The 20537-nt window shown below is 37.1% G+C and overlaps 1 protein-coding gene across 1 annotated transcript in view; it reads right to left on the reverse strand.

Annotated features, from left to right (window-relative positions):
- LAMA2 (laminin subunit alpha 2) overlaps positions 1-20537 on the reverse strand; it is a 299682-nt gene that overhangs the window by 80454 nt on the left and 198691 nt on the right. The window contains exons 34-38 of the mRNA XM_019472632.1: positions 17038-17180; positions 16197-16295; positions 10776-10887; positions 6151-6313; positions 1417-1627 (exon numbers count right to left, since the gene is read on the reverse strand). Of these exons, the coding sequence (XP_019328177.1) occupies positions 1417-1627; positions 6151-6313; positions 10776-10887; positions 16197-16295; positions 17038-17180 (728 nt within the window). The remainder of the gene's footprint in view (positions 1-1416; positions 1628-6150; positions 6314-10775; positions 10888-16196; positions 16296-17037; positions 17181-20537) is intronic.

Consider the following 20537-nt stretch of genomic DNA (forward strand, 5'->3'; position numbering starts at 1 on the left):
AAAGCACATATAATGTAAGATATCTATTCCTTCTCCTCCTGTCCCCAGATTTGTATCCTCCTCCCACACAGTAGGTTTTTTGTTGCTCTGTAACAGAGGTAACTGACTGTAGTACTATTGCAAAATGAATCAGAAAGAAGTTAGAAATCCTAATCTTTACCCAGATGTGCAAGTTCCTCGTTTTGACAATTACCTTCTCTGGCTATGAAGGCAAAATATATAAAAATATTCTGCTGCTTTCCTATTTACATCCACTGGTGTTTCACTAACTACTGAATGTAAAATAAAAGATGATGATTTGGAGCAACCTTAGGATTCTTGATTTTCCAGCTAGTAAAAATACTGCATATTGTGTAGTAAGAAAGGACTTCTGTACAAGGAACTGGCAATTTCCTGTGCAAGATCCATTGAGTATCACAGATTAGTTTGATAGGAGACCATGGCATTCTAGTGTTAAGAGTGCTGTGGTGGCTTCTTGGTCAAAACAGGGTCAAAATAAAGCAAAAAACCTCCTCAAAACAACCAGGTGGGCAGGACTGCTGGAAAGGATGCCTCCCGGCACTCTGATACTGTCATGCAGAGAATATTTTAAAAACTCCAACCTTTATCCATCCATGTTTGGAAAAAAAATGCACAGAACAGAGATCACCTAACTTCTTTACAGCACTGTATTTCCTTAATTCATCAAGCCCACACATCTTTGCTGAGAACTGAGGTCTCGGAACTCTAACCTCATCATTGTACATGAGGCGAAAGCTCATCAAGATACAGAGTTGAAACATTTATCTTCATTAGGTTGACTCTGCTCTTTATGTCTTGGTTAAATGCTTGTTAATGTACAGTATAATATGCTCTTTAAGTCTCTGCAATTTAAATTAAATCACAAGCAGACCCCTCTGCTATGAGGGAGATAATTTATAACAGCTACTAACTACAGAGGATAGAGTTTGATTTATTACTCTGCAATATCCACATACCCCCTTCAGTCTTCTTCCCAGAGGTTGGAGAGGGAGATGAAAGTGTAAGTTTTCTAGGAGCAAATATATGACAGCAAAGATTTTAACTGAACTCCTATTTAAATTCTTGAGCACGGATTTGAATTTTACATTAATTAAATTTAAATTTACATTTAAAATTTATATTTAATCTCCCCCAGAATAATAAATCCAATGTACCCTCCACTCAGTGTTTAAAAGCAGATGATATTATTTTGATAAAGCTGTGGAGTAATTCTACTTTTAAAAGCCAATGCATTTCCTCATTCTGAGAAACGTTTCCTTTTAATTACATCAGATATAGTTATCTATTAATAATATTTTTTGTTTGCTTATATTTTTGTTTCAAGATTTAATCGTGCAAAGTTTCAAACTTTGATCAGACTCCAAGTAATCAAGGATACAACCTGTCAGCACTCACCTCTACCATGGTCATATTCTTTTGGTTGACTGTAGATAAACGATCAGCCTCCCTAATTTTACTCGTAGCTTCTCTTAGCAGATCTCGAGCATCATCAACTTTGGTGTGGTAGTTTGCTAGCTTGCCCCAGACCTCATTTTTGAGATCCTCATTTTTCTCACTGGGCTCACCAAATAATTTCTTCACCTTGTCCAAAAGATCTTCTGCATTCCTGCAATACATCACCACCCATGAAGCCACTGAGTTCATATTCCCTACACCGAATAATCTGAATATTCTTAATAACGTGCAAATGAAATAGACTTCTAAATTAAATCTCAGAGTAACTTTCAAGAGAACACATGCTTAATAAAGTGAAACAACAGTTGTTCTTAAGCCCTTTCTTAAAGAGGTTTTAAAATGCCACTAAGGTCCTATTTATGAAGTAGAAAATATTCAAATATTCTCCATTGAAGACTGTTTTGTCTTTTTTTTTTGGCAAGTTGCCATTCTTGAGATCTGACTAGTAAAGCAAGGTTTTCTGAAACATTTCAACTTGTCAAAAAGATTTCCTTTGTTCACAGTAATGTGACACGTGACACAAAGTGGTTTCCTACCTTGAACTGAGTGGGATATGTAGATATGCCTGATTTCAAGCTGTCTTGGAGCAGACAAACTGCTTTACAGTCAAAAATCAGAAATACTTTCCGGTGAAATAAACAACCCCGAGGATCCTTGGATTTATCACTCCCAGTAGCCAAAGATTTTTGCTTATCTAAAATAAATTCTGGGATATTTTTAATGGACTTTTTAATGGCAACACAGAAATAGAAAGTTCACAAGTGCCTGCTTTTGGCAGGGGATACAATATTTCTTGATCATCAGAGAGTTGCTGCACCCAGTTTTAAAGGACTGGAGTACTGGAGTCTTTATGCCCTGTCGTTTCTCTGCCTCATGATACCAGGCCACTGAATCAGTTTCATGTAATGCAACACCACTGCGTTAATGCAACGATACGACAAGGACAGCGAAAAAAGAAAGACAAAAAAAAGAGGCACCTCCAAAATGATGCTTTAGAGATAAAGAAAAATCCTAAGTAAACAGGAATCTGTAGGATAGATAATACCTACAGAAGAAATCTATCGCACTTCCACCTAGAACAAATTAAGTTCTTCTTCCTGTCTCATTATGGCAATGGGCCTGAAGAAGCTGTGGAAAACAAGAACTGTATTTTCTGAAAAACACCGCAGTTTGGCCTGCCTATAGTCAGTTCCACTAGAAACCTTCTAAAAATAAACACATAAATAAATGCACACACAAAAAATATCTGAGAGGTGGAAAAGATATGCTGCCACTGGGCATAATTTAGATGAAGGATCTGAACTGGAGCCAAGGAAAGCCACATTGTTACCTTAGCTTTGGGATTTTCTGAGATGGATTTTTTTTCCCCACCTGCCCTGCCTTTGGTTTTGATGAAAAAAATTATTCATGTTGTGAATTTGCAACTTCTGAGTTGCAATATTTAATATTTAATCAAAAACTAAATCCCAGTATTGACACCCTGTCACAGAAGAAGTTTAGAAAGGAATTCAGAATTTCTTCCATACCTCCTCCATTGTTCTTTGTATAAGCAGTTACTGTCTTACACTTCTGGCAAATTTTGACACCCTTATGACTCTGCAGTACTGGAGGAACACTACAAGACAGATGGATTTTCTTTTTATGCCCTTGCCTCATAGCACAGTCCAAATTACCTATCTGTCCAGTAGTCTACCTCAAAACTCCTTACCGGTGCTCTAAAGATAACACTTCCATATCGACCTTGTGCATCTTTCCCTCTGCTTTTTCTAATAAGTACAAGGCAATAAATCCGGTCCATGTAATCCCTTGCTTTATGTACCAGAATTTCTGTGTGACTGCACTGCACCACATTTCTTGAAATACTATCTTGCACATTTAAGCTGTGCTACTTTCACTGGATACCTCCCTAGAAAAAGAACAAAACTATACAAAATGCTTGAAGTGATAGAAGAAACAATCACAGGTCTGGCCTAACACCTGGAATGCTGTATGCTCTGGATCCTCAAAATTAGTACAAGGGAACAAAAGAAAGATTAGAAACTGATGACAAAATGATTAAAAAAATATAAACTGTATATATAGGAGAGTCTAAATATGGTAGAATTGTCCTATCTGGAGAAGAAAGGAGGACTATAACATCATGAGTAGCATGGATAAGGTGATCAACTGTCCAATGTCTCTCCAAATACAAAAATGAAAATATCAGGAAACAATGTCAAAACACAGGAGGCATCTCTTCAAACACTGTGTGGCTGAATTATGCAATTCATTCTTACAGGAAACTGGATGATAGAAGTTCACAGTGGCTCAAAAGCCACCAGACAAATTTACGGAATAAAAAGTCATACAAAAATAAAGCTATTTAGCATACTCAATAGCAAGATAGATTTCTGGCTCACAGCATCCCTTGATAGCAACTCAGTGGCATCCAAGAAAATGTGTAGGAATGTTATAAAATATTGAAAGATTTATTTCATAAGTATGAAAATCAGGGCGGTTTAGGACAGAAACTGGTGTATTTTTAACATGCTCTTTTTAGAGAGAAATTATTCACTAATGTGCCATTTCAGTACACTAAGGCAATCAGATTACAGGCTTGATTTGAAAAGTTTGAAGGAAAATAAATGAGGGAAAAAGCTGCACGTCTAAGAGAAGTTTTGCCATCTATGAAAGCAAGAAGACTTCATTTGTCTTCTTCATTTAACTTTTGAGAATTCACTGAAAACATAGGAGAGGTAAGAAGAATCCATCGATTCTTGTCATTCTGTTCTTGGACGAAATCCTGAAAGCAGAAGACAATCACTGCCAAAAGACCTCTCACCAAAGAGTAAACATGATTAACTACTTCAAAGTGATCATAAGACTTGCAGAGCTATTCGAAAGTAAATATTTCTAAATGAGTCTGTAAGAATACATGTGAGCATTGTGATCCACACACATGCATGAGCACACACACAGTTTTAAGAATGATTAATTTTTCCTTCATCCTTTCTCCTTGCAGAACATATCCTATCCACTATCTTACTACATTATTTAAGCAGTTTTAAGACATTTTTCTTTAAGAGGCAGTACTTCATAAAAGAGTTTCAGAAAACATTATCTAGGGACCTTTCCTCCATGCCCTGTAATCCACAGTGACTGTTGAGAAGGATGAACTCATCCTGTTGAGTTCACTGCCAAAATTTCTTGGATCTCAATGACTGCCTATAGAGAGGTAATCCTATCCTGCAGATAAACCATACAACTTTGACTGAAATCAGTAAGTATATTCATGTATTTCTTAGCATAAAATGTATTCCTTTATCAGGAAACGAAAATACTCAATTTGCACATTTCAGGAAGAATGGTAAGAGGGAGAGAAGTTCTTTCCCTCCGAAAAGGCCTCCTGCATTTCCTACTCCAGCTATTGGGCTAGAGTAGGAAATGATTTCATGCTAGTCTGACAGTTTCATGTTGGCTGTAGCATTTGAGGACCAAGAACACCTTGTTTGAAAGGCCTCCCCCCAGTCTGCCCTAAAATTGCAGGCAGCACTTTCAAAGGTTTGGCTAAATTTTTCTCATCCCTACTTTTTCCTGGTTTATTTCTGTCTGTGAGTGGAGAAGGGATAGAAGAGGCTCAGTGGAATCAGAAGAAAAAGCAATAAACATTGCTGAAAAATAAGTTTGCAATGTATCCCTTCTCAAGAGAACAGAAAGCGGAACCATCAGAATTATGCAAAGAAATACTGTACCGGTAGGATTTTCAGAAAACAATCCAGTTTATGAAGCGTAAGATAGGCAGTGCAAATCTGATTCTATACAGCTTGGAATTCTTACATAATCTTGTATTCTATTTACATTTCCTTACAGTATGCACACACCTGATAACTGACATTTTCAGGCCTGAATACCTCTATCCCAAACAGTTTTCTGAGCCATCACAACTTCAATGGACCACGTAGCTGCTCAGCTGGGTTACCTGCTAGTTGTTTGCTCCGGTGAAGTGCTAAGCAAAGCTTAGCTCTAGGAATATGCCTGTTCCGACTGATATAGAAGTAACAGACTACCAGAATTTTAACTTCAAGCCAAGTATTTTTCTGGATCAGGTAAGTTTTCAGCATTTTGCAAAACGCTTTATAAAGAGCTGACAATATAATTATATATACATATATAGTTTTTATTTTTACAGATAGCTAAATAACCAAACCCTGGGCTTCTGAACTGTGCCACAGAGTTGGAATATTCTGATCTACACTATTCTATATATGGCAAAATACATCCTTTTGAATGTCTATGCTACTGGACAAATTTTACAGACAGATGATATTTTTATTAGATCAATTAGTTTTCCAGAAAAAAACCCAAGATTCTAGAGAAGCTTTTTAGTACAAAAGCCATTCATCAGGTCTGAAGCAGAAGCTAAAAGCAAACTGAGAAAAATTGCTTAGAATTCAATTAGAAATGTTGTTGGTACCTGTGGAGCAGAGAAGTAATTTCCTAGGGATTGCTTTACACATACATAAACATTTCCAAAAATGCAAATGCTACATTAATAGATATGAAGTATTAGACTTTGCTTTCCTTCACATTTCTGTAAGCCCCAGCTTGAAAACTTGGTTGGAAAAGATGACAATCACATTTACAAGAGTCAGATATTATCACTGGGAGGTTGAAGGCTGAGGTCTCTCTACTCACTTTAACTCATCTTGAGCTATTCTTTCTTGCATATTCAGCTCTCTACTTCTCAACTCTGCAATCATTCTGTCAGCCTCACTCTGCAGTTCTGGAAGACTCTTCTCCAAGGTCTCATCCTGTGTTCTGAGTGTCTTGTTCAGTTTTATAGCATCTTCATTTGCAGCTGTAGGGGGCCAGAAAATATATAGGTAGGGAGTTAGTAAATAAAAACAACAGAGAGGTTTTAAGCATCTGCCCATCAACTCTATCAGCAAGTGGAATGCAACTTGCACTGGTTATTCCTGCTGTGAAATATAAAGGATGGTTAATCCAATGATCAGTAGCAAATGAGAAAACGTTGTATGTTTCATCAAACCTTGTATTATAGCTCACTTTTAAGTACAGTAATTAAAGTGAAGAAGTCTTTATATCTAGTATAAGAAATATATTGCTCCCCTCCTCCTCCCCCTGAAAGAAAGAATTTGCACTGAACCTTCAAAACAACAGAAGATAATCTGGTATATTGCTCATAGAATTAAGGAGCAGGCAGTACAAGCAATGAAAATTAGATTTAAATTACTTTTGGAGAACTTCAAAATATGTCATTTTTAGCATTCAGACTTAACAGTGCTAGGAAGAATAAATGATTGGGAAATTTTGAAAAAAGAAGGAGAGAGAAGAGGAGTGAAAGACACCCACACATGTCTAAACCCGCTCATGTGTTTAGAAGCAGACACCCAGAAATGGAAAAGGAGGGTATGAAGGTTGGAATATATGATGGTACACTGTAAATGTATTATGTGTTTGGAATAGCTGAATTATTCCTAACTGATAAAGCTGACACATGGTATCATATTCAAGGACTGACTAAAATCTTTCTGCCATAGCACACCACAACAAATTAGAATATACACTTTCAGAAGCGACTAGCTCATTTACAATGATCAGTTCCATCTGCAATTTTAAAAAGTACTGCTGCCTTTCCATAGGCACAGGACTCCCAGGTAACTGACTTCTCCAAAATAGCACAGTTCCTGGTCGCATGGGTACTTCTGAATATTTTGAATTAAATCTTTAATTGAAGAAATGAAAATCTGTCTTCCAAAATTCAAATAAATGACTATTTCATCTACACATTGTGTAGGTTTAGAGCAAATAATGAAGAAAATTCTAATCCAATGATGTCTCGATTTGCTGGTGAGAACTGAGATTTGGATCTTTAATCAAGAGTGGGTATGTGTGGGGTAGTGAGGCCTGGAAAAAGACTACACTTTGCTTAAATGGATCATGGATCGCTTCTGTGCATTATGTTATGTATCATTACTAAGTTACCTCAGGCCAGGAATAGGCATATATTAATTTTTTTAAAATCTGGAATAAATAAATAGTAATTTAACCTCCCTGAATATTTAGCTTAAAAGAGAAAATAGATACATTATCTCAGCTTTTATTAGGTTCAGGAAAATTTATACCTAGCTTTATCTTTTTCCTCTCTCCTTTCTCCTCTTCTCATAACAATCTTTACTTTCTAATCTTAGTACACTGCAAACTATCAGAGTCCAGTGGTGGTAAAAGATTTGGATGCGCTGACATAGACCAACACAAGGAAGTGCAAAGCTGGGGAAAGTCCATAGTTAAGAAGGAAAACTAGTTACAGGCACTCAGAAGTCCAGAAAGTCAGCAATCAGTTCAGTAGAAATGGATCAGTGGTCAGAGTATGGTCGTTACAACAAATCACTACAAACTTCTCACTTGTAATGAGGAGTTTTTATAGCTTGAGGAATTCCTTCATTCCCTGATGTTTAGGCATCTGTCAGATCTACAGTCACGTACTTCTGAGCACTGCCTTCTCAAGCATTACTTTCAGTCAATGGAAAGAAATAGGTCCTTTCATGGCATTTCATCCTAAAGTTGTTGCCTACTGGCAACAAATAGTAGGGAGCTTAGGGTCACAGATACAGGCCTGCATTCCTAGAGATCCAAAGTACTATAACTTTCAGAAATCTGTAATCTAGGGATGGGGGGCAAGGAATGGGAATAAAGAATACCTGCAAACTGGTTGGTCATCTCAATGTCCACTCCATCATGAGTGGACATAAAGTCTTTAAGGAACAATCTAGCAATGTCTTCATAGGTCAAAAAGAGCAGGGACAAAGAAGGTATAGGGCCAATATGCAGCTAAAATGCCGTCAAATTTTAAAATAATCTAGGAATGGCTCCAACATAAGGTGAAAGTTTATCCTCAGTTTTTGAAAGATGGTGATCTTGAACAGGAAGACAAGTGAGGATGGCAATCAGAAGTAAGGATATAGAAATTACCACAACCAGAGGAAGACCTTTTTGAAGAACTCAAGCTGGAATGGCCAGAGAACTGCCATTCTAGAAACTTGAAAGATCTGGTGCATGACATTGCAAATCCAGGAAGAAGACCATTTGACTGAGAACAAGCAGATGCAGTGCCTCTTTTGAAGAAATGGGAATTCCACTACAGCCTGAGAACTTGCTTTGGAAGTAGAAAACAGGCTGTGGAATAAATGAATGTGTTTTTATTTTTTTTTCCAAAGGTAGCACATGTCAGACTATACGGTTTAATAGCAAATCCAGTTGAATATTTTCATTAATGATCCTGGGGCAGGGGGGAGGAAGGAAGTCTACTGAGAAAATATGCTTATGAGGAAAAGTTGTAAGACAGTCTTAGTAGAGAAGGATTGGAATGCTATGCAGGAAGAACTGGGTGACCTTCAAAACTGAAGTAATCAGACCGGAATGAGATTCAATAGTAGAAAATATAAGGTTGTGAACTAAATAACAACAGAAATTTCAGCTGTAAACTATGGCTTTGCCAGTTATATAGAAGGTATGAATGAGAAGAACATAGCTATATTATGAATCTCCAATGGCACCCAACTGTGAAAAAAAGGAAATGCTATCCCAGAATGTATTAGGAGAGCTGACATAGGCAGGTTTTACTGCTGCTGAAGTGCAAGACATTGAAGCAACCTCATTTCAATGCTTGTTACCTGTGCTCAGGAAAGATGAGCCTAATTTTGAACAGAGAAAGGGAAATTATATAAAGGTGAGCAGGAGATTTGGGAGAATACACTTTAAGGTGTTTCAGTCTAGAAAAAAGGGGGCTGAAGGGGAATATGATTCCTCTCTACGAACATAGTTGGGGGTGGGGGAAGGAGGAGAAGCACGAGGGAGAGGAAAAAAACTATTTGAACTAAAGAACAAGGTTGGCAAAAGAACACATGATGATAAACTAAACATGAGTATTTTTAGCTAGAAATGAAAAGGTTTGTAGTTATGCAGAGTTCTGAAATTGCCTCCTATTCAGATTGTGTGTATTTGTGGGAACTACTTTGAAGGTGAAGGTTAGAAATTTTATGATAGCAGGGGAGTGAATGCAGCAACCCAAGGGATGTCTTTCAGTCCTGTGCCTCTATGTTTCATCTATTCTTAAAATGTTAACTTGGCCACTAGGCAAACTCATTGATTTTAAAGTCTTTGTCTACTTCTAAGATACCGCATAAATTTATTTCACCCCCTCAGTGTCTTCTGACTCTGTAGTTCCTGTTGCTAAACCTGCTTGAGGAAACTTTTGTTTGGGTTACAAATACTGGGTATAAACTTTGTGGAGCAAAAAATTGGTTTAGTCCTTGTCATCCCAAATTCATTGTGAAATATGAAGAACCTGGTCTTTTGTTTAAAAAACTTCTTGAAAACTTGCTTCCTTTTTCCTGTTGCTTCTCCCACGTTTATTTCATGTCAGAGTTGCACATCCTAAAGATATCCTAAATTGCTGTTCAGTTCAGCTGCAGGGCATATACTGGGATGTGTTACATGAAAGGCAATATAAAATGTGTTTTATAGCACTTGGATAAAAGTGGAAGCTTTACCTTTCAATGAAATGGACCTTCAGAAGCTAACTACTGAAATCAGTACTGTAGTGGGAGTTTTGAAGAAGAAAGAACAGATCAGTATTTTTCAAGTAAAAAACCTGCCTATGATTGCAAATCATTTTCATATTTTTCATCCATTATCTTATTTAATAGCTTCATGCAATATATAGGTCTTGCTTCTCAAAGCCATTTACAATACTTTTGCTCATTTGTAAGTGGAGTGAATCAGCTTGTGGAAGAAAGAGTTGGCTCCATGCCACTACTTAGGTAGGGTTAGGAGTCACTTGCAAATTCCAAGCAGCAGATGTTCATTAACAGCAAGTAGTAATGTATTTTTGAAGTAATTTTGGGGAATTAAGATGAAGTGTTAATGTACCAAGTGCTAAAGTTACAACAAGATTTTTTACTAATACGTTTTTAACAGCTTTGAAAATAAACAAAAGCTAAGCCCTGTTAGTTACTTCATCATAATAGCTTTTCTTCAAATAACTGCAAAAATCCTGAAGAAACATACTCAATATTCTGCTAGTCTTTGTTCATAATTACCAATGCACTGTTTATATAAACTGCATCTATAGATTGCAAAAAGTCTGAAGATAGTTGACTGTAGTTTCTTCACTCAACATTTAAAGCACATGACATTTCTCAGTGAATAACCTCTTCCTCACTGTCTCTCAGACACTCTTCCCCACCATCCTTCAGTTTTCTTGAGAAACAATTGGCATGTTTTTCTTTTTCCAATACCTTCAGCAGCTTGGAGAATGCCTTTGACGAACTGTCCAAGAGATTTCGCTCTGTCATTAGTCCTCTCAGCATCCTGCCTGGTCTGCTCACCATCTGCTGTCACCTTGGTAGCCTAGTGATCCAAATTCAGGAAAAGTATAATTAATAAACAGGACAAGGTTCCACTATGCGATATTCCTACTGGCTGAATCTATGTACAAAACTTTCCTCAGGCGAAAGGCAATAAATGAATTATTGATCAGATGCATGGGAAATGACATGCTCTGTTGAAGTACACAATTAAATTTTATTACCTTTTCCTTTAAATGGAAATTGGAAGGCTTTATTTTAGGTTCTTAGAAACCCTAGTTGTGTGCAACAGCACATAAAGGGAGACAGGATGAAACTATTCACTGAATTTGCTTAAAGAAATGTTGTTTGGAACCTTTTAATAGATTCTTCAGGGAATACTTTCGTTTGTTTCACAATTGTACACTTTTTGATTGACAAAGTGCAGCAGATATCATGACCTCTTTGCTTCCTCCCAGGACGCGTTCTCAAAGAGACAGTTCATGCCAACAAGCAAGAAGAATTTCAAATCAATACATTAATTAAACCAAGAAAAAGAGAAAAAAAAAGAGGGTTTTTTTTTCAGTTCTAATGCTTCAAGTTGTTTGTTTGTAACATATTGGGGTGCTCAGTAAAATTTTAGCTTTGTGTAACTAAATGCTTTATAATATTATTGAATCACAGCAGCAGCAGGATGAAGACAGATGTCTGCTGCAGACCTGAAAAACATGTTAAGGAAAGGAATCATCTTAAGACATTCTGCTTAGCTCTCAAGGTCCCTATTTACAAAATGGACCCATTTTTATTACAAAGAAGCTGACCATTTCAAGCAACAAATCTTGTCAAGCTGTAGTGTAAAGCAAAAAAACCCCAGTTTTTTCTTTGGGGATTGCATTCCCAAGAAATGTCTTGAAGCAGGGCATTATAATCTTTCCAGTCTCTGGGAAATAACTAGAAGATCAATAATTCAAAATGAGCTTAGGTTTTCTCTGACTTGAGCTGTACAAACTGTTTTCTCAGTTACACCCCACCCCCCCCCCCATTTCAATGATAGTCAAAGAGAAATAGTATCACTTTAACACATTTATTTTTGCCTGATTAGCTGCTAGATGGAAGCCCTCAAGATACATCAGGACAGCTGGGTTTCTGAAATGAAATCCCTGGCATTATCATACCACTTACAGTTTTGGTCTACTTCAGAGTAGTTACTCTGAAAGTAATTTATATTAAAATGATTCAGGTAAATAGAATTATACAGGAAGAATTAAGAACCCATATTGACTGGGGGGAGTTGGTTCCATTTTCATCCCTATATCAGTAGAAGAACATGGCTTTTCACATTTATACAGCTTTAATTATGCTATTGGTTACTTCCTCTAAGATTTACAAATCCCCTTTACCTGCCTGGATACAGAACTAAAATATTGTCACAGTGAGCTGTAAGAGGCAATTGGGATAGGAAGAAGACAAAAATACAGAATGGTCTTGATGGACCACTGCTCTAACCCAGCTTGGCGTTTCTGATGTCATTTCATTCTTCATGTAATTGAGAACTACCTTATTATTTATTGTCAAATCCTCCACAATCAGCCTTTTATTCTTTGGGTTTTATTTGCTTGGAATTTTCACATTCACTTTTATTATATTCTATAATATTTCTAAGTTCTTTACTACAAATGGTGTTTTATAACTTACATATACTTTTCTTAGTTTTGATTACTTTTTCCACATTCATGTTCATTCCAACTGGCCACTTTAACCTCTCAATATTTATGACTGAATGGCAAGTACTACAGTTTTGTGCACATTAATCTGTCATCGAACAGTTTTCATTTCCTCTCGGTGACAGTTCTCCTTAGTACTTAAATCCCATTCAGCTCCACTGAAGGCTTTCTGTATTTTGCCATAATTTGCTTTGCTGAAAAATAACCTTTCGTTTCATTATCTGGTCTAGCTTTAACTCCATAAACCAAATTAAACGGCAAACATCCTTCACACTGTACCTAGCCATTCCATGGCTAATTAAATGTTTCCACTTGTTAATAAAGTGCTACTCATTTTCTATATATTCAGTTTACTACAGTTCACCATTTCTATAAGGTCAGTCTTCAGCATCTCCTAAGAGTTTAAACAGGCACAACAAACTCTTTCTGGCAGAGCAATAAGGGTCAGGCAGACTGGAACCAGAGCAAGGGTTTGGAATGAATCTTCAAGAAGTTTGGACACAAATAAGACTTTTTGGCATAAAGGAGATCCCTACCATGGAAATCTAGTAAAGAAAGTATCATCTGAGATCAGTGAACCTGCTTTGATGATGTTCACAGCTTGTACTTCGTGACGAAGGTTCCATGGAAGGCCTTGTCCCAATCTGAAGACTATTAGCCACTTAGCAACTTAGACTATTAGCAAGTATTAGCAATTACACACACATTTTTGTTTTGGTTTTGTTTGCATGTTTAGTCTGAGGTCTTAATCAAGCAATAAGAAACTCCTCTGGATGGCATCTGGAGGGGAGCGCTACAGGAATTTCTCCAGCTAGTAAACTGCGGACCACAGAAGGATGAGTAAACACAGACCTCACTGTACAGATGGAAGTCCTTGGCTCTCCCTCCAAATGTTTCCAACTATTGCAAACTAAGTTGCCTCTGCTACTACTTCCAGAAATTTTTGAGCTTGAGAAATTCAGTGGTATGGAAGAAATGAAAAAGTTTACAAAGTCAAAAGAAGCATTTCAATCAAGAGGATTGATTCTGATCCCTGTCTTTCTTGAAGGCTCTGGAGGTACCTAATTAGAAGGGAAGAGGGGGTTTTGACTAAAAGTAGTGAACTGGAAGTGAAGAGTCTGAGGTCTGCCTCTGGTGGTAGATGTGGGAATGTGCATGCGGACATGTAAGAATGTAATTAGTGAGAGAAAGACGTGAGGATCTTCCGTATGGCAGAGTGAATGAAGGAAAGAACATGATGGAAAAAAAGAAAAGGGAGTGCTGCACTGATGTAAGAGATCACTGGTTGAAAAGAGACCACAAGGAAGCAAAAACCCCAAAGGTTTTTTAGTGACTAAATACTATTGTCTTCTACATTTTATCTTAAAATGGATAGAGGGTTTTTTTCATGGGAATAGACTCCTCACCAATCCTCATCAACATTTTTCTTCATCACTACTGGTTTCACTTTGAAAATGTAGTGAGCCTGCAAATCAGATATGGGGAAAAACTTTGCTACCTATGGTTGTACCATGTGCTCCAAGTGTTAGCCATTATGCGGTTATCAGCTATATCTTCATTTGGAAATGAGACTTGAACAGACTACATCAGCACTCACTCTTCTTTTTGGGACATTACTCCTATTTAGAAACATAGAAAGAGAAGGGTAGGACTTGCTACCAGTTGCCAGTCCCCAAATTAAAAAAACCAACTGCAGTCCAGTTAACAACTCTCTGTAAGGATAACTGGAAATCATAAGGCTACTTACTCATTGCAACAATGGAAAACTGCAGAAAAGGAAGTGGTGATAATCTGGCCACCACACTAAATCCCCTAAGATTACACCTTCAATCTTTTTCCTTCCAAGACTAGTCTACAGAAGGTCAGAATTTGCAACATTGTTTTAGGTCACCTCCATGGGGGATTAAAATTTATGTAATTTGGAGGGAGGGGCAATTGGAAAAGGATACTAAAAAGAGCAACTATGCAAAGTAAAAAAAAATTGTCTTAGCCTAAGCTTGAGAAATCTTAATACAAGAAATATAATCTTCCCTGCTTATAGGACTGTCATGAGTTAAAAACCCACCCAGACTTAAAAATACCATAGTTATTTCTGGCAGAAAAATAAAACATCAAACAGAAGTGAAAAAACAAGCCTTCTTTACATTCACAATGAGAGTATATGTAGATAGATACCTGTGTATGCGTGTGTATGTGGGTGTATAGACACACACATACATACATACATATGCAAACACACTACAGATGCTTTCTTACCCACTACCCATGATTTCACAGGTTTTTTCAAAATTGAATATAATCCACGCAAACAAACCAGTTTCTCTGAGAATTTTAGTTCTGTAAGCCATGAACAATTTTAAGACAGGATGCTAAAACTGTATGGGGTTTAGGTAAATTCTCTCAGGTGTTTATTCATCAGTACAGTAATCCATGTCTTTCTTATTTGGCTACTTCAATGCAGGGGGGCACAACTCACGAACATGATTTTTGCTAGTCCTTCATATTAATATATTTTGGACAGCTGTATTTTTAGTGTGGCTGGTCTAATTCCCTAATTTTTTCTCCACTAGGTGGCACAATTTATACTATTTTCTGAGACAGTCTTTTACTGACCAGAATAAAGTCTATATTGAAATAAAACTTTCCTAATAAAAAGAGTAAATAGCACATCGATTGAAACCTAGAAGACCCTCACTACTCTCATAAATGAAATACAGAACACATATATTTAAATAAACTCACACACCTTGTGCATATATTTGAACTCTCCCTTTAAATATTGTCCCCATTTCAATTACTTCATTCATTGACTCTTAATGAGAACTTGTTATTTGTTAAACCAGGACTTCCATGGCCTTGCTATAAAATTTCTTTAAAGTAAGTGAGTCAGGCTAGGGTACCATTTGCTCTACAGCTCCTGGAGAAACAAGCCAACACAACAGATAACCCAAAATGGAAAATGAAACTGCAAAACAGCAAAACTTTTCCTATAACGTGCTTGAGATGGTTGGGCACTCAGTAACTCTGAGTGAAACCAGGCTACTTATATTGCAACGGGCGATCTTAAAAGAGAAACAGACAAAACAGGCTGAGAACTATCTTGAGACAGTCAGACTCGGGAGATTTGAAAGGGAATATGATGAGATGATGTTGCTGATGCAGAAAGCAGATAGCCTTACGAGAGACAGTACTAATGTTCAGAAGAAAAGGAAGGAAACCAGGCAGTTCAGTTCCGAAAGCCTCAGCCAGTCAAAGAAAAACTCCAGACGTGAGAAACTGTGTGGTAATCCCATGGTTTTGTTGCCATTAGGTTTGTAACATAACCTGTAGCTGAAGTTGATATAGCCCATAAATGCTATATCAAGAACTCTCTTTGCTTTAGTGTCAGCTTTTCCAAATAAGCTCATTCTTGGGTGCTATGAGCATTATGAAGTTTTCTTACATTATTATAAAGTTTTGCAGAAAATTTATCTCAATGTATTGGCCCACAAAAAGAGGTTGTTAGAGGACTTGCTGCCATTTCAAACACTGAGACTGAGAAGCATCTTATAATTCAACTATTCATTCATGTTTAATTCATATTCAGAAGATTTCTGTCATTATGCAGCCTTAACCAAACCCATAGACCCGAACGTGATCATAGACTTACTCTTGTCAGTAGTTCATCCATTTCTGTCACCAGGGTATCCAGATTTTCTTGTGCTAGCTGAAGAAGTCTCTCTGGTGCTCGCTGAGGTGAAAGCAAATGCTGTTGGGGAAGAGAGGAAGGAGAGTGAAAATCTGTATTTAATGGGTCTCAGTGCTTCCAAATATTGTGGAGAAGAAGCATCAAAAATTTCCTTTTCATTACAGTATGCAGCTCCCTTTTGTCATTGACTCGTGTCACATCCATCCAACATATATTTCTCAGGAATCTTGACAGCTTTACATAGTTTAGTGGAGAACCTATAAGTATGGTAGGGAACATACAGTATATAAAATACAGAAGCGCTTTATGGACCACCAGCATGAACACTATTTTATTTGTATGCGACATCACTTTTTCTGTGCCTGCAGTATAATTCCTTGCATATACATACACAAATTACTGCTGCGAGATTTATTTATTAATATAAGTCAAAATAAATAACTGTAATAACTATTTATCAACCAAAGCAAGTTTGAAGTAATTAAATCTTGAATTTTTTTCTTCCCTGAACAGCTGTATGTTTGGACAGATTCAAGTACAGTTGTGCTGAAGCCCTGTTATTTATGTATGTGAATACTGTGAACATACCTTTAATTCCTGTGTCATGTTCTCAAAACCATGCAACATTTTATATGGAGCAGGCAGTGGACCACTAAGGTTAACACTCAGGATCATCTGGTTTAGCCAATCCAGGTCACTGAGAAGGAGTCCTGTGCATTCATCATCACAAGCTGGGGGGAAGAACACAAGTACAGTTGTGCTGAAGCCCTGTTATTTATGTATGTGAATACTGTGAACATACCTTTAATTCCTGTGTCATGTTCTCAAAACCATGCAACATTTTATATGGAGCAGGCAGTGGACCACTAAGGTTAACACTCAGGATCATCTGGTTTAGCCAATCCAGGTCACTGAGAAGGAGTCCTGTGCATTCATCATCACAAGCTGGGGGGAAGAACAGCAAAGCTTATTTATTCCTGCTAAATGTTTAAGACGTATGTTTGAGTTAGGAATTTTATGGCACACATACAATTCTGTGAGAGGTAACACTAATTTCAGATCATTTACCTCCAAATGCATAGTGGGAGAAAAAATGGAAACAACAACTAGGGAACAGGAAAGACCTTATTGCTTAGGACTTGGTAATGGGACAGCTTAATATAAAACATGAAGAGCAAAATTGGTAGGCTTACATCACAAAAAGAGGAAATAATTAACACTGTCCATTATGGACTAGCCAATATAAAATCCTAAATTAGACAAGCAATTTAGATGCAGTCTGAGAAAAGTGGATAGGGAATTTGGAAAATCTAAGGAGCACTTCAAGAAGTATAGTATGGTTGCGGATTTGAACGTAAGAGAAAACTAAGGAAATCTTCCAATTCACATACTTTATACTCATATAACAGCATGCTAAACTTGTAATGCAGACAGTAGAAATAGTCTGGTAAAAATATTGATAGTTTTCTTTTAAGAAGTGCTTTTCCCTACCTCTTTTCACTAACCAGCTTATAAGTTTTTCAGGTATGCTTCCCTTCTTGCAAATACTCTTTAGCATGAAAAATACTGGTGTGTGCTGCATATACCAAAAGGAGTTTGCATTTTCCCCCCTCTTGATTTGTATTAACTATCACAAGAAATTCTCATAACCTTGAAGTCTTGTATCATTTATGCTGCAGACAGGTAAATTCTTCATCCTTTAGAACAGAGTTGTGGGAATACCTTTCTGTTTTCCTGCATAAAGAAGCTACACGGGACTGGCAAACCTAAACAACATTTCAGGAGCTGAAGCAAACTGTGAAACAATGAATTCACTGGTGATGTTAGGAGACATGGAGGGTTGTACCTAAAGTTTTACAAGTATGTAATTATTTATTTCAGCAACACTCCTAGGCAGCTCAATGGCTAAAAAACCCACTAAACAACATGAATGTTTCTGTAGAAAAAGAGAATTAGTTTTCAACAGAGAATTACTTTTTTTTCCCTGAAATCTATTCTTCATGCAGATTAAATCTTTTCTGTTCTTTAAAGTTTTCACAGTTATCTAAACGTTGTTCTTATTCTGTAGGTTGGCTGTTCAATATAGCAAAGAGTTGAGTCAAACACAGAGAAAAGAAGAATAATGAATAGTAGTTTAAAACACCATGAAACTCATGTGATGATTGAAAAGGAGACAAGATAGATGCTGGATTAGTGCAGTAAGAAGTGGGTGCAGAAAGCTAGATACTGTTATTTTAAGACTTCCTTCTGCATTTTCATTGCTTCCATTTGCAGACTTCTTCCTCCTATTTCACAGTATTTTGTTACATAAGCTGAACTGCACTGGAACTTCTCTGCAGTTGTTAACTGTAGCCATGATACATTCTGATTTATGTTTCTACGTGAAATTAAAAAAAAAAGCTTATTACTAGCTCTTGTCATCTGTGTGCTTGCTTTTAGAAGTCTGAGAGAATTAAAGGAAAAGCAAGTTTGACAACCAACTGAATGCTTTATATAACAAACACCTGTTCTGTGGCTGGTCAGGAAGGTAAATAGACCTGATAATCATTTTGCAGGAAGCAAATAAGTGTTCTCAGACCTGAAAAGAGTTGGGTTTTGTTGGTTGGTTGGTTGGTTTTGGGTTTTTTTCTGATACATTATTTCACTTACGAAATAAGCTAAATCACCCTCAAAATTGTCAGAGTGGTTGGTAATAAAATGCTAAAAATTTGCTAAGCGTTAAAGACTAACTCAATTCACACCAATAAGAAAAAAAGAACAGTTTATGAAGAGATGAAGTATTCTCAATGTGAAAATTCAGTATAAATTAACACCTCTTGCACGATAATCAGGTTAAAAAGAGGAACTACATTAAGTGAGGACCACAGTTGGGTAGATGAGACAGGACTAAGCTACTCCAATATGCAGTCTGAAATGTACTGTAGCTACGGGAAATATTTCAAGAGCATGATTATATTTTGCAAGACTAAATATTTCTGTGTCTAGCTATAAAACTGTCAGGATAAATTTGTGTCTAATATTAACAAATGCAGCACTAAATTCAGATCATTACAGCAGTGCAAGCATGTAAGAGGCAAATCATGCAGTCAATATTACAATAGTCCAGCAAGCAATTAATGCAAATTACTGCATTTTCCATTTTCACCACACTTTCCCATGCACAATAAGTCCTGTAAGGATTTTGACTTACCTCTTGTGAGAAGCATCTCCAAAGTATGCATGCCAAAGAATTTAAAAAAAACCCAACAATTGCTCAAGTAATAAAAGACACTATAAGTTTATGGACAACTAACCACTTATTCCATCTTACAAAGAGAAGATAATGTACAATAAAGGAATAACATGTCTGAGCCACAATGTCTTCCTCCAATTGAGTGATTATCTAACACAATTTTGCTTTAATACATTCTTTGCTGTTAAGATTCAGAAGACTGTTACGACTAGGTAATTGTTGGTCTAAGGGCAACCATGCAATCTCTGATATGAGGTAGTATCCTATGATAGTCAGTGACTCTTCAATATTAGTTTCCTGTTGCTTCACAATAAAAAAGTGTTGAACTACTGCTAGGCTCATTAATCTGTTGGCTGTTACCCCATTTTTCCTATTTTGGCACTGGTCTCACACCAAATAATAAACAAGCCCTCCTCTGCCCCCCCCCCCAAACAGAACCCACATAAGAGAGCTGAAAGCTTTAGCTTCCTTGCCATTGCTGTTGGTTTCAGGGAGTTTGCATGATCAATATATCTCCAAAATCTGGGAAAATTCAGATCCAGATCAGGGTCTAAAGTACTGACTCAGGTTTATTTCCGATTTTCCTTATTTATATAGCCTCATTTGCTGGTTCTGATACATACCAGTACTAGTTAGGTTTATATAGTGCTTGAGTTGGGCAAAAGACGTTGGAGTGTTGGTCTAAACTCAACAGGAGCTCATGCATCAAAAAAAAAAAGAACAATCGACAGCTTATCAGCTTCTAGGCCAAGTAGGGGTGCCCGTCCCTTATTGAGCTCAAGAAGACAGGGAAGCAGTTGGCCAGCACAGAGGTAAGTTTAATTCTTACAGCTGTGCCATAAGGGCTCACAACTTCTGTTAAACTCAGAACATAGCAGAAGCTAATCCAACGCTTCATAGATCTGGTGTTACACACAGTATCTTTCTTTTCAGCTCGCTCTGTGAAGGCTTGTGATAAGAAGCTCCCAGCTCCTGCTGAATTAAGGACTGTGTAGGAGCTAGGAGATGCTTCTTTTCAGAGATTCTTCAAGATCTGCCTCTGACAGAGACAGCATCTCTTCTTAGTTCTG

Source organism: Aptenodytes forsteri, unplaced genomic scaffold (assembly GCF_000699145.1).
Source record: "Aptenodytes forsteri isolate BGI_AS27 unplaced genomic scaffold, ASM69914v1 Scaffold82, whole genome shotgun sequence".
Lineage (NCBI taxonomy): Eukaryota > Metazoa > Chordata > Aves > Sphenisciformes > Spheniscidae > Aptenodytes > Aptenodytes forsteri.